This window comes from Phoca vitulina, unplaced genomic scaffold (assembly GCF_004348235.1).
Source record: "Phoca vitulina isolate PV1807 unplaced genomic scaffold, GSC_HSeal_1.0 scaffold10, whole genome shotgun sequence".
NCBI lineage: Eukaryota > Metazoa > Chordata > Mammalia > Carnivora > Phocidae > Phoca > Phoca vitulina.
In genome coordinates, this window is record NW_022589713.1 from 15,104,587 (window position 1) to 15,121,623 (window position 17,037).

At 35.0% G+C, this 17,037-nt stretch overlaps 1 protein-coding gene across 2 annotated transcripts in view; it reads left to right on the plus strand.

Moving 5' to 3' along the window:
- ATR (ATR serine/threonine kinase) overlaps nt 1–17,037 on the plus strand; it is a 97,399-nt gene that overhangs the window by 1,464 nt on the left and 78,898 nt on the right. For both annotated transcript variants that reach the window (XM_032408540.1, XM_032408541.1), the window contains exons 2-10: nt 6,878–6,969; nt 8,079–8,228; nt 9,754–10,631; nt 11,599–11,774; nt 12,215–12,406; nt 14,143–14,339; nt 14,852–15,004; nt 15,905–16,097; nt 16,331–16,593. In XM_032408540.1, coding sequence (XP_032264431.1) covers nt 6,878–6,969; nt 8,079–8,228; nt 9,754–10,631; nt 11,599–11,774; nt 12,215–12,406; nt 14,143–14,339; nt 14,852–15,004; nt 15,905–16,097; nt 16,331–16,593 — 2,294 coding nt within the window. The remainder of the gene's footprint in view (nt 1–6,877; nt 6,970–8,078; nt 8,229–9,753; nt 10,632–11,598; nt 11,775–12,214; nt 12,407–14,142; nt 14,340–14,851; nt 15,005–15,904; nt 16,098–16,330; nt 16,594–17,037) is intronic.

Genomic DNA, 17,037 nt, shown 5'->3' on the forward strand with positions numbered 1-17,037 from the left:
TATATATATATATATATATATATATATATATATATAATATCCATGGGATATTTAATTCCTTTCTTTTTGCAGTGCAGTTGTGTTCATCTCCACTTGTTGGCCATACAAGGATATTTAGTCTTACTCAATCACATAAATAAGAGGATAAATGAAGGAACCACACTTGTCTTAACTGAATTTTTCTGTTTTTGTGTTTTTTTCACTTTTCATGAATGTTGCAAGCATACTTTGTGTTAACATTTTATTTTATTTTATTTTTTTAAAGATTTTATTTATTTGACAGAGAGAGAGAGAGCACAAGTAGGCAGAGAGGCAGGGAGAGGGAGAAGCAGGCTCCCCGCTGAGCAGGGAGCCCGATGCGGGACTCGATCCCAGGACTCTGGGATCCTGACCCCAGCCGAAAGCAGCCGCTTAACCAACTGAGCCACCCAGGTGCCCCTGTGTTAACATTTTATAAAGTAACGTGAATACACATGCTCATTTTAGAAAATTGATGTACAGATTTCGTCTTTCAGGCTCAATGTGAAGCTAATATTTTTTTTCCCATCTTGTTTTAATGTAGAATTAACTAATTAATACTTTTCTTCCCTCTTTTTTCTTCCTTTATGAGACTTGTTAGTAAAAATAATAGTATCTTGGATTTATTTATAGTCTCTTACATCACCAGAGCTTATGTTACCTTTCATTTCATTTAATTGTGGATATTCTAAGGGAAAGAACCAAAAAAATTGACCCATAGAGAATTGTATAATAATAGTTTTTAACTGTCATGAGTTTCTTACTAAAACTGCTTCATGCAAGCCTATTCAGTCTCACAGTATCTCCATGATGTAGAATGGAGTACATTTTATCACCATTCAGTAATAAAGTGAGTCACAGAAATTAAAGAACCAAAGTCAAAGAGATAGCAGTTATCAGAGCTGGGTTTCAGATTCAAGGCATCAAGTCCTTTTCTCCCCCCCCCCCTTTTTTTTTCATTAATTGACTGGCAATTCGATTCTGAAAAGAGTGAGATGTTAACTGTTCTAATGTGTGGGCTCTTCTGTTTCAGTAATAAATTTTGCTTCTGTTTTTTGCTATTAGCACTCTTTTCTCTGCATAGTCTTTCAGGGTGATCCCATCCACTTCTGCCTTCAACTGCCATCTATTTGATGATTGCAAATATGTTTCTCCAAACCACATCCATTTCCTATAGAATATTTATGCGACTGTATACTGACAGTTTTAGCTGGGTTTCCCATATGCCATTAAGACTCAACATAGCTGGGCACCTGGGTAGCTCAGTTGGTTAAGTGTCTGCCTCTTGATTTTGGCTCAGGTCATGATCTTAGGGTCATGAGATTGAGCCCTATGTCAGGCTCCCCACTCAGCGGGGGGTCTGCTAGAGATTCTTTCTCTCTCTCCCCCCAAAACTCCAGTGCTCTCAAAAAAAAAAAAAGGCTCAACATAGCCAATACAACTTCTCCTCATATCCCCCCTCCCCAATTTTTTTCCCCTCCCATTCACTGAGGTAGGGATATCTCAGTAAATGATACCATGTTCAGTCATTTTTCCAAACCAGAAATGTAGGAATCATTCTTGACTCCCCATGTGCTTTTGCTATATCCTTTGTCCTCTTTTCATCTCTACTCTCTTCCTAAATAACTTCATCTAGTCCCTTGTCTTTAAATATCATCTATATGCTGACAACTCCCAAATTTATATCTCTACCCAGAGATATTATTAGGTTGCTTACTGTTGAACATCTATACCTGAAATGAAAATTAACATCCAAAGCAGAACTCTTGATTTACTGTCTTTACTGTCCTTCCCCAGGTTGTTGTAAATGTACCAACCAAAAGCCTAGGGGTTATTCTTGATTCTTTCCCTTATCCCTTAATAATCTATCAGCAAGTCCTGACAATCCTACATTTAATATTTCTCACCGTCTCCACTGCTATTCTTATAATTTCTTATCTAGACTGTTACTGTAACCTCTCAGCTAATCTCTCCATTTCCATTTTACCCACTTAAAATGGATTTCTCATTCAGCAACCAAGATGATTTTAACAGCTTTAAATTATATTGTAGATTATATAGCATTGCTCCTCTGTTTAAAACCTTCTGTTAGTTTTCCAGCACACTTAGGATAAAATCCAAACTTCTCCCAAGGCCTCTAAGGTCCTGCATAATCTCGCCTCTGCCTGCCTCTGACCTCAAAGCCACATATCCTTTCCTTACGCTGCTCCAGTGACATTGGCCTTATTTTTCGTATGCATCAAGGTCATTCCTGCCTTCAGTCCTTTGCACCTTGTTGTTTCTTCTCTCTGAACAGACTGGTTCCATTCAGATGTCATTTCGGAAAGGCCTTGTCTCACCTTCCTGTTTAACATTACTTTGTAATCACAAGATACTTTCAGATAATGATAGTCGCTATTAAAATATTAAATGGGGCAATGGGAGGGAGATGAAAGCCTGGGAAGCATCAACATTAACCACTAGAGGAAATTTGAATGGTGAGAAGCCAGTCATGTGAAACTGGGAGAAGTGTCTTGAGATTGAATGGGAGCTTTAAGGGTCTCTAGGTGGGAATGAGCCTACTATTTATTTATTTATTTATTTATTTATTTATTTAAAGATTTTATTTATTTATTTGAGAGAGAGAGTGAGAGAGAGAGAGAGAGAGCACAAGAGGGGGGAGCGGGAGAGGGAGAAGCAGACTCCCTGCTCAGCAGGGAGCCCGATGCGGGACTCGATCCCGGGACTCCAGGATCATGACCTGAGCCGAAGGCAGTCGCTTAACCAACTGAGCCACCCAGGCGCCAGAGCCTACTATTTAAAAAAATAGGAAGAAAGGTGAAACCATAGGAAGCAAAGAAGGGACTGGTGTGAGTTAAGGGTGGAGGAGTAGCCATGGGCCAGGTCCTTTAGTACCTTATAGACCAGAATAAGGAATTAGATTTAAGTGCAGTGGGAAACCATAGGAATGTTTTAAACAGGGAAATAACATAATTGAATTCAAGAACATTTACCCTTCACTCTCCTACTTAGCACCTTTCAATGTCTCATTGCCTTCAGTACAAAATTCAGACTCTTTAGTTGGTTCTTTGAGCTTTGACCTTACAGTTTTTCTTCAGCTTCATGTCCAATTACTGCCTCCCTCTTTTTTAGCCATATAGAATTCCTTAACAGTTTCTAGAGCAGCCCATGTTCTTGTTCCTGAGCCTTTGCACATGCTGTTTCCTCTGCTTGGAATACTTCCTCCTTTCCCTTATTTTACCTGCCTAGCCCTTTAGGGACTTAGCTTTGTATCACTTCCTTCAGGGAGCCTGGACTGATAAGCTCTGCTCAGGGCTCTGTCCCTCTTGTGCTCTGTCTTGGCTCTATTAATACTTAACCCTGCTGTGTTAAAATTACCTGTTTACTTTTTTAACTTTTAATCTACAAATATTTTTAGGGTTGATGCATGATATCTTCGTTAACCTGGTATTTCATGCTTGTCCCAGAGGAGGTAATCAAGTATTTGCTAATGTATCCAACCTTCAGGTGATACTAAATTTCCTCCTAAGTATACCCTCTTAGGTCAGTTCTAAAATAGAGGTTGTATAAAAAGAAATGCCCACTCTCCCATGAGTGAGTATTCCAGTAGTACATCTAATGAATGATAATCAATTCACCTTTTAAAAAAACTGAATAGAAATGGGGCGCCTGACTGGCTGAGTTGATAGAGTGTGTGACTTGATTTTGGGATTGTGAGTTCTTGCCCCACGTTGGACGGGGAGCCTACTTAAAAATTTTTTTTGATAAAAATGGCACAAATTGATTTTGTGTCAAAAATTTTGATAAAAATGATATAAATTGTCTTTATAGAAAATTATACTTTGTAGAAAACTCACCACCACCCACAGTCCTAATTCCTCTCCCAATACACCTCCTCATTTCAGATTTCTAAATGATACTTACCAAATTACACTTGGTTTATAAAGACAAACTCTCTTGACTTTGTCTAAAGCAATTGATGTTACCTTGTAATTTTAGACTTTTAAAATTTTTTGTTATATTTAAATCTGTGATGTCATATAATATGGTAGCCACTAGCCAAATGTAGCCACTACGGCTTGTCTAAATTGAGATGTTCTGTAAATGTGAGATACAGACTGGGTTTCAAAGAGTTAGTGTCAAAAAAAAAATGGAGGTAAAACAGTCTTTAATAATTTTAATATGGATTACATGTTCAAATAATATTTTGTATATGTTGTTATGATGAAAATTGCTGTTTCTTTCTATTCTGAATGTGGCTACTTAGAAAAATTTGAATCGCACATGTGACTTGCATTATTTCTATGGGCCAAGGCTGGTTTAAATAATAAGATAAATAGCACCAAGTTTTTTTCACTTTCATGTACAAATGTAACTACTTGGTCTTTGATTCTATATACCTAGGGTTTATATTACTTGTCAGTATTTGTTAATTTCAGTAACTTAGTAGTTCCAGCTTGAGAAGATAAAAATGTTCTGGAGATGGTGGTGATGGTGTAGAATAATGTGAATATACTAAATGCCACGAACTGTACACTTAAAATGGTTAAAATAAATTTTATGTTAAGTATATTTGACCATAATAAAAAATATATTCAAAGGACATTTTAACAAATTTAATTTGATCCTGTCTAGAGCTCCCTCCTCGAAATTCTAACCTTGGTTTTAGAACACGCTTCTTAAGGTTTTTCTTTTTGTTTTTCTGGCTCTTTCCCTTTCTCCTTCATAGCCCCTTTAACTTTAACCTGGGGTTCTCTCTTTGGCTTCCTTATTACTTCTTATATTGCACTAATTTTCAAGGCTTCCACTACCACTAGCTATAATAGTGGTAGATTATATAATTTCCATGAATGTCAGCCTCCTCATATGCAAATTAGGGTTTAATATCCGTATCATACTGTTTGTGAAATATGCAATAATGCAGACAATGTGTTTAGCCTTGTTTGATAGGTATTGTTATATAATGATAATTTAATCTATATTTCTAGGCTAGATATTTCTTGAGGACTAGAGCTTTAAAAAAAATTTTTTTTCTGTAAACTCTACGCCCAACGTGGGGCTTGAATTTACCACCTGGAGATCAAGCCTCACATGCTCTACTGACTGAGCCAGCCAGGAACCCCTCAAGGACTAGAACTTTAATTCCAGCAGTCTTTTTGTGCATCCCACTTAGTTGTTCCCTTGAGACCTTAAATTCAGTATTTCTAAAACTGGTTTTGTTTTTCTCCCCAGACCTGTGCTTCCTCCTGTGTTAACTCTTTTGGTGAATGGGCTCACAATCCACCCTGGATAGAGGCCTAGGTTGACTTAACCAGTCTCCTCCACTAACTTGTCTTTCACCTCCCCCAGCAGTAGTTTCTGGTATTTAGTATGGCACATTATAGGTGCTCAATAAATGGTGGTTGTTTATATGAATGACTGTATAATTCCTCATCCTGTGTGTTAGAATACAGACTTTCTACTATATTCATACATTCAATTCTGTGCTGGTTTATACCAAATCATGGAGCTTAAGTTCAATTCATTCAGGATTCTAAGATACAATTGCTCTGCTTAATTATTATATCTTCTCTTAATATTTACTTTTCTTGATTGGTCCCAATACTCAATACATGTAATTTTCCCTAATATTTTATTGAATTTTCATTGTGGAAAATTTCAGACATCCAAAAGAAGGGAAAATGGTATATCAGTTGCCCATTTAACCTGATAATTATCAATTCATGGCCTTCTTCCTCTCAACTCAGATTACTTAGAAGCAAATTTGAGACATCATTTCATCTATAAATATCAATATTTATCTATAAAGGATAAAGACTTTTTAAACATACCATAGTACCATTATCACACCTAAGAATGATTTCTTAATAACATCAAATATCTAGCCTGTGTTTAAATTTTCCCAATTGTCATATACAGTTTGCTAATAGTTTATTTTTGTTTGTTTTGTTTTGTTTTGCTTTTTTTAGTTTTTTTTTTTTAATCAGAATCCATTGTAGGATCATAGATTGTAATTGATTGATATGGCTCTTAAGTCTTTGTTATAGGTTTCTCCTCTTTTTTTTCCCCTTAATTCATTTGTTGAAGAAACTGTGTTCTGTAGATTTTCCAAAAGTCTAGGTCAACACTGCTCAATATGAATAAAATGCAAGCCACATGTATAATTAAAAATTTTCTAGGGGCGCCTGGATGGCTAATTCGGTTAAGCATCTACATTCGGCTCAGGTCATCATCCCAGGGTCCTGGGATCGAGCTCTGCATCGGGCTCCCTGCTCGGTGGGAAGCCTGCTTCTTCCTCTCCCACTCCCCCTGCTTGTGTTCCTGCTCTCACTGTCTCTCTCTCTGTGTCAAATAAATAAATAAAATCTTTTAAAAAATTTTTTCTAGTAGCCACATGACAAAAAGTAAAAAGAAAATAAGTGAAAGTAATTTTCAATAATATATTTTATATAACTCAGTATCTCTAGATATCATTTCTACATGTAATTAATATAAAATTATTAATGAGATATTCTGGTACCAAATATTTAAAATCCAATGTATATTTTATACTTAAAGCACATTTCAATTTGGACTAACCACGTTTCAAGTGCTCGATAGCTACATAAATAATGGCTACTATATTGGGCAGGGCAGGTCTAGATTTTGCATATTGGGTGCCTCTGGTGTCATTTAGCATGTTTTTTTCCTTCTAAATCAGTAATGTGTATTTAAATTTTTCTTTCATTTTTAAACAGAAGGATACAATGAATGTTAACATTAAAACTAAATACATTTGATAAATTCAAATTTCGAGAATTTTTTACAAATGAAATTGTGAGTCTCTTTAAGGCTTAAAAACTTTTTATTTGTATTTTAGTGCCAGTCCAGAGGACTATAATACAGTTGTACAGAAGCCAAGACAAATTTTATGTCAGTTCATTGACCGAATACTTACAGATGTAAATGTTGGTAAGAAACAGTTATTTCTTATATAAATTTTATGAATTAAATTGTTTTCTTTTCCATATATACAGCATTATGCTAGCATTTTTCTCCATGTAGTTTTAAATGTAAAGTTAGTATTTATGGTAGTTACTATTTTCAAGCAACTTGTTTACAGTATTAACTTATTACATAATGTGATTTAGGCATTTAAAGTAATTCTGTTTTCCTGCTTGTTATCTAGATTTTCTGCTGCTTGCTATGGCATTCTTTGATATAAGCTATTAGAATAGATAAAAAATAGTTGGCCATTAGAAATGATGTGGACCCTGTTTTAGCTAGGTCTTACATTAGTAGTTGAGAAACAAATGCCATTTAAAAACTCTAAGAGTTGGTGACTTTGTGGGAGGTAATAAGATCTTGTGAGTTGTTGAAGCAACTGTTTCCTGTTTGTGGCAATTTAAAAGACAAATATTACCAACTTGGCAAGATGGTGTCACATTTGTCATTATCTGTTAAAATTACATGGAAGGGGTAATATAGCATAGCATTTGGCTCATAGTATATAAACTTACTTCCAAATTTGGCACAGATATTATGACTTAAAATAGTCAGCCTTTTTTCAATCTATGAAATTAAGAGTTGCTGAAAAATAACAAAGGACTACTGAATACTTGCAAGATGTGTTTTCATATGGTACTGTCCCTGTTTAGACCACTTGCCCTTCCCTTCTCTGACCAAATTCTCATCATCTAGGAATCAGTTCCTTCACAGCATCTTCGCAGACACTTGCTTCCTCTATTGTGGATTGGTGCAGTTAACATACCATATTATAATTATTAGTTTGTCTGATTCTCTCACCTAATCAGGTGAAGTTTTTTTCCCCACTCAGATTTTAGTACAGTGCCAAGCACATTGTAGGCCTTTAATCTATATTTGGTGAATGGGTGTATAATAGATGAATGTACATGTTTATTAAACATTTAAAATTAGATAGGATTGTAGAGTTTAGTCCCATCAATTTATCATGGATACTATACTGGACACAGTTCTGGTCACCAAAGTCTAGTTTTTTAACAAAAGGCCTGCCATCTAATTTGTCATGACTCTTTAAAATGAATCTTTTATCATTTTAGTTGCTCTAGAACTTGTAAAGAAAACTGACTCTCAGCCAACCTCTGTGATGTTGCTTGATTTCATCCAGCATATAATGAAGTCCTCCCCACTTATGTTTGTAAATGTGAATGGAAGCCAAGGGCAAAATGAGGCCAAAGGCAGTTGTATTGGTAAGTCCTGCTACTTGTGCATTCATTTGCAATTGGTTTTATGAAATCTACCTCTTCTGCTCTTCTGAAATATAACATACATTTTATACATATTTTCATCAGATTTGCTCTAATTTAAGGGAGCAAAATGGTAATGGTTAGTTTTGTTTTATGCATCTTTATTGTTTTCTTTTGTTATGAAGTAGGTACCCAGGATGGAACAGAAATAATCAAATTTATTTGCCATTGAACACATGAGCAGTTTTCTTTTTTCTGTTTTTGATAATCTCTTCTAGATCAGGCATTAGCAATCTGTGGCCCATGGGCTGGCTGCCTGTTTTTGTAAACAAAGTTTTATTGGAAAATCCATGCTTTTACTCATTGTATTTCCTTATTGTCTAATTTCTGACCAGAACTCCTGACTGCCTGCCCTAGCACTGGCTTAGTTGTTCCTTCTTTATGCTCTGTTTGTACTGTGTTCTGCATTTCTTTTATCATAGTGGTTACTAAGCTGGATTATAAATACCTGTTTGTATTCTTTGACACACTTTTTTATTTTATTTTTTTAAAGATTTTTTTATTCATTTGAGAGAGAGCACTAGCAGGGGGGAGGGTCAGGAGGGGAGGGAGAAGCAGACTCCTCGCTGAGCAAGGAACCCCATGCGGGGCTTGATCCCAGGACCCTGGGATCATGACCTGAGCCGAAGGCAGACGCTTAACTGACTGAGCCACCCAGGTGCCCCTTTGACACACTTTTTTAAACAACAGGTCACAACCGGTTAGTAGGTTATGAATATAAAATATAATAGACTAGAAAATACCATAATACATTGCATGTAATAAATACTTTTTCATGAAACGTTTGTTTCATATATTTAAATAAAATAAATATGCATATGTAGACTGGGTCATGATATAAAATGTATCTTTTAAGTTTGAGAAACTATATAAGATTCATGAGGACTATGACTGATTTGTTTTTGTGCGCTTGGGGCAGAGTTGGCACTCAATAAATATTTGTTGAAGGAATGATAATAGTAACCATTTGTTGAACTTCAAGCACTATGCTGAGAATTTCACGTATATTATCATACTTGATCCTCATGGTAGCCCTCATTATTTCCTTCTTATAGATGAAGTTACCAAGGTTTAGAGATGAAAAATTCACACAACTCGTAAGTGGAAAGTTAAGACTTTGACTCCAAAATTGGTACTAAATTACCATATTTCCATTGTGTAGAGAATGTTTGAGACTATTTTGTTAGTGTTTTACTTTAAAAATGAATCAGGACACTTGGGTGGCTCATTCGGTTAAGCATCTACATTCGGCTCAGGTCATGATCCCAGGGTCCTGGGATCGAGTTCCGCGGCAGGGAGCCCGCTTCTCCCTCTCCCACTTCCTCTGCTTGTGTTCCCTCTCTCGCTGTGTCTCTCTGTCAAATAAATAAATAAAATCTTAAAAAAATAAAAATGAATCATCAAGGATTTAGCAAATTAGTTAGCATTTCTGATGTACTTATTTAATATCTTTTTTTTTATTTCAAAGAATTCAGTAATTGGATCATAACAAGACTTCTGCGGATTGCAGCAACTCCATCCTGTCATATGTTACACAAGAAAATCTGTGAAGTTATCTGCTCATTATTATTTCTTTTTAAAAGCAAGAGCCCTGCAATTTTTGGAGTACTGACAAAGGAATTACTACATCTTTTTGAAGATGTGATTTACCTCCACAGAAAAAATGCAATGGGACACTTTGTGGAATGGCCAGTGGTAGTTAGCCGATTTTTAAGTCAACTAGATGAACATATGGGATATTTACAACCAGCTCCTTTGCAGTTGGTGAACATGCAAAATTTAGAATTTATTGAAGTCATTTTATTAACAGTTCTTATTCGTATTGTTGCAATTGTGTTTTTTAGAAGGCAAGAACTCTTTCTTTGGCGGATAGGTTGTGTTCTGCTAGAGTATGGTAGTCCAAAAATTAAATCCTTAGCAATTAGCCTTTTAACTGAACTCTTTGAGCTTGGTGGATTACCAGCACAACCAGCAAGCACTTTCTTCAGCTCATTTTTGGGATTATTAAAACATCTTGTAGAAATGGATGCTGACCAATTGAAACTCTATGAAGAACCATTATCAAAGCTGATAAAAACACTGTTCCCCTTTGAAGCAGAAGCTTATAGAAATATTGAACCTGTCTATTTAAATATGCTGCTGGAAAAACTCTGTGTCATGTTTGAAGATGGTGTGCTTATGCAGCTTAAGTCTGATTTGCTAAAAGCAGCTTTGTGCCACTTACTGCAGTATTTCCTTAAATATGTGCCAGCTGGGTATGAATCTGCTTTACAAGTCAGGAAGGTTTATGTGAGAAACATTTGTAGAGTTCTTGTGGATGTGCTTGGATTTCAGGTAGATGCAGAGGTAAGTCATTTTTAAGGTTACTTGGTAAGTATTATGTATTTTGTTTATAATGTAAGTGTATGCATATATGTAAGATATAACAATGAGAAAATAGAATATCTTTAATAACGTATATTCAGAATGGAATGAGTTTTTTTCACAATCCACTTTGGCTCCTTATTATGGACTTTTACTTTGATTTGAGAAGGATTTCTCTAATTTGGTAATGAACTGCCAATGGAATAGGATATTTTAAAATAGAATTTATGAAGTATAAGCATGTTTAGTGCATTATTAATTAAAAGGGGACCAGTTATCAACTTAATTGCAAAATCTTCAAGCACTCACCTAGATTTTATCTTTGACAGGTTATATTCAATCATGTTTAGAAAACCTGTGGGTACATAGTACTAGTCATGCCAAATTATGCAGGCTGTGAGAGACAGGCAGTACAATAAAATATACAGTAACTTGAGTAAATATTATACCTTGCTGGATTTGTAGTATGAAAGAGGTTAGTAATTCCCTTAGAGAGTTTTTCTTTGTAGCATTTTTTAAACAAAGATTTTATTTACTTATTTGAGAGAGAGAGAGAGCAAGTAGGAGCAGGGGGAGGGGCAGAGGGAACCCAGTGTGTGGCTTGATCCCAGGACTCTAGGATCATGACCTGAGCCGAAGGCAGATGTTTAACCAACTGAGCCACCCAGGCGCCCCTCTTTGTAGCATTTTGACAGAGGGAAAAACAGGTTAGAGAGAATTTGTCTTAAGACTTTTAGGACTATAGAACCATAGTTCTAGATACAGAATCATATATATGTCTATTTATAGGTTGTGAAATTATATAGATTAACTTAGGTCTTTGTTTTACCAGATGAGACTCTGAAAATAGTTTACCCTAATAGAAAACTTATAACCAAATGAATTTTTGCAGTCTTTGAATAACATATTTCCTAAGGCATAGTTTTTGAAATTATTTTTACTTTCTCAGTATTTGTTGGGCCCACTTTATGCAGCCTTAAAAATGGAAAGTATGGAAATCATTGAGGTTCAATGCCAAGTTCAACAGGAAAACCTCAGCAGTGATAGTGATGGAATATCAGCCAAAAGACGTCGACTCAGCTCATCTCTAAACTCTTCCAGAAGACCACCAAAACAGACTGAGGAGTATGACCTTCATTCAGTTTGTATTTAGTCATTTAATAAAACTTTATTCACTTTTAAAAATCACCTTTAGTTAAGTGCTTTGACTTAAATACACAGCAGTTGTTCTTTTTAAAGGTAGTCAGGGGAATGCTTTAAAATATTTAATACTTGTAGTCCATTCTAATGTGAAAGATAACATGACTACATATGGTTACTTAAAAGATTTTTTAAGTTTTTATTTGCCTGTCTAATTTAACTTATTAGTATTTAAAAAAAATCTCTGAGATTATATATTCATCAGCAATTTAAAATATGTTAAACTTAAATATGTTAACAAATGTGATCAAAGAATTCCCATATTTCAGTTAGCCCTGAAAGTTGTTTTAATTGAACCAATTTTATATTAACCAAGTTTATATTAAATATGAATATCTTTATATTATGGTTATAATTAATTACAGAATTAAACATGTGGATATGAACAAAAAGAGCATATTATGGAGTGCCCTGAAACAGAAAGCTGAGTCCCTTCAGATTTTCCTTGAATATGGTAGTCTAAAGAATCCTGTTATTGCAACTTTAGAAGGAATCACTGTTGTCCTACAGCTGACTGCTCTGTGTACTGTTCATTGTTCTCATCAAAACATGGACTGGTAAAACAACTTGTATTTTTTGTGTGGGTTGTCTGTAATAAATTTGGCTTTATTGCTTTAGGAGACTTCATTATTTGCTCAATTTGTGTGACCTTAGAACACAGACTTTTCAGTGAAATGGAAAAGATAATTTGTTTTTTATTGAGCACCTGCTAAATGCTAGGTACTGTATTAAGTACTATACATATTTTATTTAATCTTCATAACAGTTCTGTAAGTTAAATGCTGTTATACCTACTTTACAAAGTAGAGATTGAGGCTTAGAGAAATTGAGGCTTATTGGTTCCTAAATTGGTCCTATACGCACAGGGCAAGGAGAGACTGAAGAAAGAGGCAGACCACTCCAGATTGGTAGGTGACAGGTTTTATAAGGGAACTTACTTACAAGGCTTGTCTCAGGCAGCTGTGAAAGATAAATTGATCTCTCAACTCACTTTCCAGAATCTTAGAGGTTTATTTGGAGGACTTAATGAGGTTAAGTCATGTATTCAGTCCAGATGGTCTCAACAACACCTTACTCTCAAGGCTGTGTCCTTGGAACAGCTCCCACTGTGGGACCTTTAGGCACAGTGTACATTCCAAGGACAGGGGAAGGGGTGAGGAGCCTCTGATGGCCTGGGTCCAGCTTGAGGGTCAACTGGTGGTCATCCTCTTGATTACTTCCTCTAACAAGACTATTTTTGTCTGAAGCCTAAACTAACTTTCCTGGGTATACATGATTAGAAAGTAGCAGAGCACATTTTTATATAACTCAAAAGCCAATGTTTTAGTCAAACATTTAGTCAAAAGAACATTTCCCTTTGATAATAAGAGTAGGGATTTAGAACTCGTTAGAATTATCTTTTCAGTTTGGTATTCTTAATTTAGGTTAATTATTCTATCAGAAGAAACAAGTGTGAATCTTCTCTGAAGATTTAGTCTTATTTTTACTGTCAAGTTATAGACCAAAGCTCAGTTAGTTTTTTACATGATCATTTATTCTGTTCTTTTCTTTTTTTAAAAAATTTTTTTATTGTTATGTTAATCCCCATACATTACATCATTAGTTTTAGATATAGTGTTCCATGATAACACCCAGTGCTCCATGCAGAACGTGCCCTCCTCAATACCCATCACCAGGCTAACCCATCCTCCCAACCCCCTCCCCTCTAGAACCCTCAGTTTGTTTTTCAGAGTCCATCGTCTCTCATGGTTCGTCTACCCCTCCGATTTCCCCCCCTTCATTCTTCCCCTCCTGCTACATTCTTCTTCTTCTTTTTTTCTTTCTTAACATATATTGCATTATTATTCTGTTATTTTCTGACTCATAACTAGCCAGTAAAAAGTTATGAAGGAGATTTTAAAGAAACTATATTAATTCAGGCTGCATTAAATTTGGAATTTGAGACAACTTGAAGAAATAGCTGATTAGCCTGCAGTCTACTCCTCTATTATTAAGAAAGGGTTTACTGAGGCAGTTAATAATTATGCAGGGATATCTTCTGTCATTTTTAAGCCTGGTGATACCACATTTGAATATCCTAGATTAATTTTAATTACCAAATCCTAAGAGTGATTTAGACTGACATAAATAGTTTGAACTTAAAATAATAATGTCATACTAATTGATGTGCATATTTACTTTGAATTGGTTTAAATTTATGTTAGTTTTATACTCACAGTTTTTTTTGGCTTACTTCAATATTAGGTTGGAATAACAAAATTCATTGTAATTCTGTGTCTTAAAAATGTTTTAGCTGCAGCCATAATTTCAAGGACTGTCAACAGAAATGTAAGAAGAAACCTTCAGTAGAGATAACTTGGATGTCTTTGGATTTTTACACAAAAGTGCTTAAGAGCTGTAGGAGTTTGTTAGAATCTGTTCAGAAGCCTGACCTGGAGGCAATTATTGATAAAGTGGTGAAAATATATGATGCTCTGATTTATATTCATGGTGAGTGTAAATAAACAGTAGAACAAAATAACTTTTAAAGATCATCAGTATAGAAATAGGCTCTCTTTTGCGTGAGGCCTAAATGCACAAATGTTTGGAATACCCAACAGTTTTTTCTTGATTTTAGTTCTCGTTCTATTTCAGTTCTATTTCAATAATTCAGTAATTAATTCAGTAATTTCTAAGTTCCAAATTTGTCTGTAATATTTTGATTTATTATTCTTTTTCAGCCAATAGAAATGATTTATAACTATTAAAATTTTTTTGAGAATTTCTGAAGAATGCTTTTGATCCTTCTAAAAAATACATGGATGCATATTTTTATAAAGTCACATTTAATTTCTTTGGGTTCACAGACCTCAGAACATCATCTCTATATTAAGAACCTTTTGTTTATTAAATGCTATAATTCCACCTGATGTTTAGGACATTTATTTTTATTGAAAAAAAGATATAGGTAAATATGATTAAGGAAAAAGATATAATTAATCACCTGTTGTGTGTTTCTGTAGTGAAAACTTCTTTTGAAGATCATATTCTGGAAGATTTATGTGGAATGCTCTCACTTCCATGGATTCATTCCCATTCTGATGATGGCTCTTTAAAGTTGACCACATTTGCCACTAATCTTTTAGCATTAAGCCAGAAGATTTCAGATAGCTACTGTAAGTGGTCACAAAATTCTGTGTGTGTGGTTTAACTCATCTCTATGTGGGACTTCTAACATGTTGCTGTTTTTTTCAATAATTAAAAGAGGAAGTACATTTTCTAAAATTTTATTTTATTATGTTAATCACCATATATTATATCATTAGTTTTTTGTTTTTTTTTTTAAGATTTTATTTATTTATTTATTTAACAGGGAGAGACACAGCGAGAGAGGGAACACAAGCAGGGGGAGTAGGAGAGGGAGAAGCAGGCTTCCCCGCAGAGCTGGGAGCCCGATGCGGGGCTCGATCCCAGGACCCTGGGATCATGCCCTGAGCCGAAGGCAGACGCTTAACGACTGAGCCACCCAGGCGCCCCATATCATTAGTTTTTGATGTAGTGTTTCATGATTCATGGTTTGCATATAAGGAAGTACATTTTTAACAATTCAAAAAGGAGTTAGATTTCTAAGAAGTAACAAATTGAACAGATTGTAGGATTTGCACATCCCCTGCTCTATTCTGCAACATTGTTCTACAAAGATGCCATTCCAGTTTACATTCCTCTTAGCGGAATATGAGAGTTCCTATTGTCTCACATCCTCACTTTGTCAGACTTTAAAATGTTTGCTATCAAAAAAAAAAGTGTTGAGGTAACTAAAAGAAATTATTTTTTTGCTCTCTGATGGGTGTGATTTTTAGTTGCATTTCTCTGGTTATCCAGTAAGATTGTACATAGACCTTTTTCAGTGCACATGCTTTATTTTTGAAAAAGGAGCTTTTAATTAAATATTATATGTATTTTAAATGTTACTTTACAACAAAGAATGAATACATATATAAAATGAATATGTTTGTATACATATATAAATAAAGTTAACACTTAAAAATCTTGTTTAATAGACTTAATTTTTTCAGCACCACAGGCACAGTCACGGTGTGTGTTTCTTCTAATGTTGTTTCCAAGAAGAATATTCCTTGAATGGAGAACAGCAATTTATAGCTGGGCCCTACAGAGCTCCCATGAAGTAATCCGGGCTAGTTGTGTTAATGGATTTTTTATCTTATTGCAGCAGCAGAATTCATGTAACAGAGTGCCCAAGATTCTTATGTATGTATCATTATTTTAATTTGAATATATAACTTGATTGGAAAAATCATACTATATGTAAATATATGTATATTGCTGGTTATATAGAGCAAGTGTTGATTTTAGTTTTAGAATTTAAATTTTCTTCCTTCTAGGCTTTGTCTTACCATTACTTTTGCCCCAAATTAAGCAAAACTATTTAGACCACAAAATAAAATGAGGTTTAGTTAGTACCTTTTCTTTTTTCTCCCCAGAGATAAAGTCAAAGATGATTCTGACATTGTCAAGAAAGAATTTGCCTCTATTCTTGGTCAACTTGTGTGTACGCTTCATGGCATGTTTTATTTGACAAGTTCTTTAACAGAACCTTTCTCTGAACATGGACATATTGACCTCTTCTGTAAAAGGCTAAAAGTCACTTCTCAACACGAATGTTCATCTTCTCAACTAAAAGCTTCTGTTTGCAAGCCTTTCCTTTTCCTACTGAAAAAAAAAATACCTAGTCCAGTGAAGCTTGGTGAGTGATTTGTTATGATCTAATACTTTAGAACCTTTTTTTTTTAAAGATTTTATTTATTTATTTGAGAGAGAGAGCACATGTACGAGTCGGGGGGAGGGGCAAAGGGAGAAGGAAAAGCAGATTCCCTGATGAGCAGGGAGCCTGGCATGGAGCTTGATCCCAGGACCCTAGCATCATGACCTGAGCTGAAGGCAGACATTTAACCAACTGAGCCACCCAGGCACCCTACTTTAAAACCTTTTTAACCTCTTTTTTTTAAAATCAGTGATAGAATAGGCTTGAAGCCTTAAAAAATTAGACATGCTTGATTCAATGGTGATACAATGATTACTTATAAATGGGATATCTGGTATTAGACTGTATCACAGAACTAACAAGGGAAGTAATTTTTGGATTTTTAAATGCTCATTCGATATGATAGCTTACTTGGGGATACCTGGT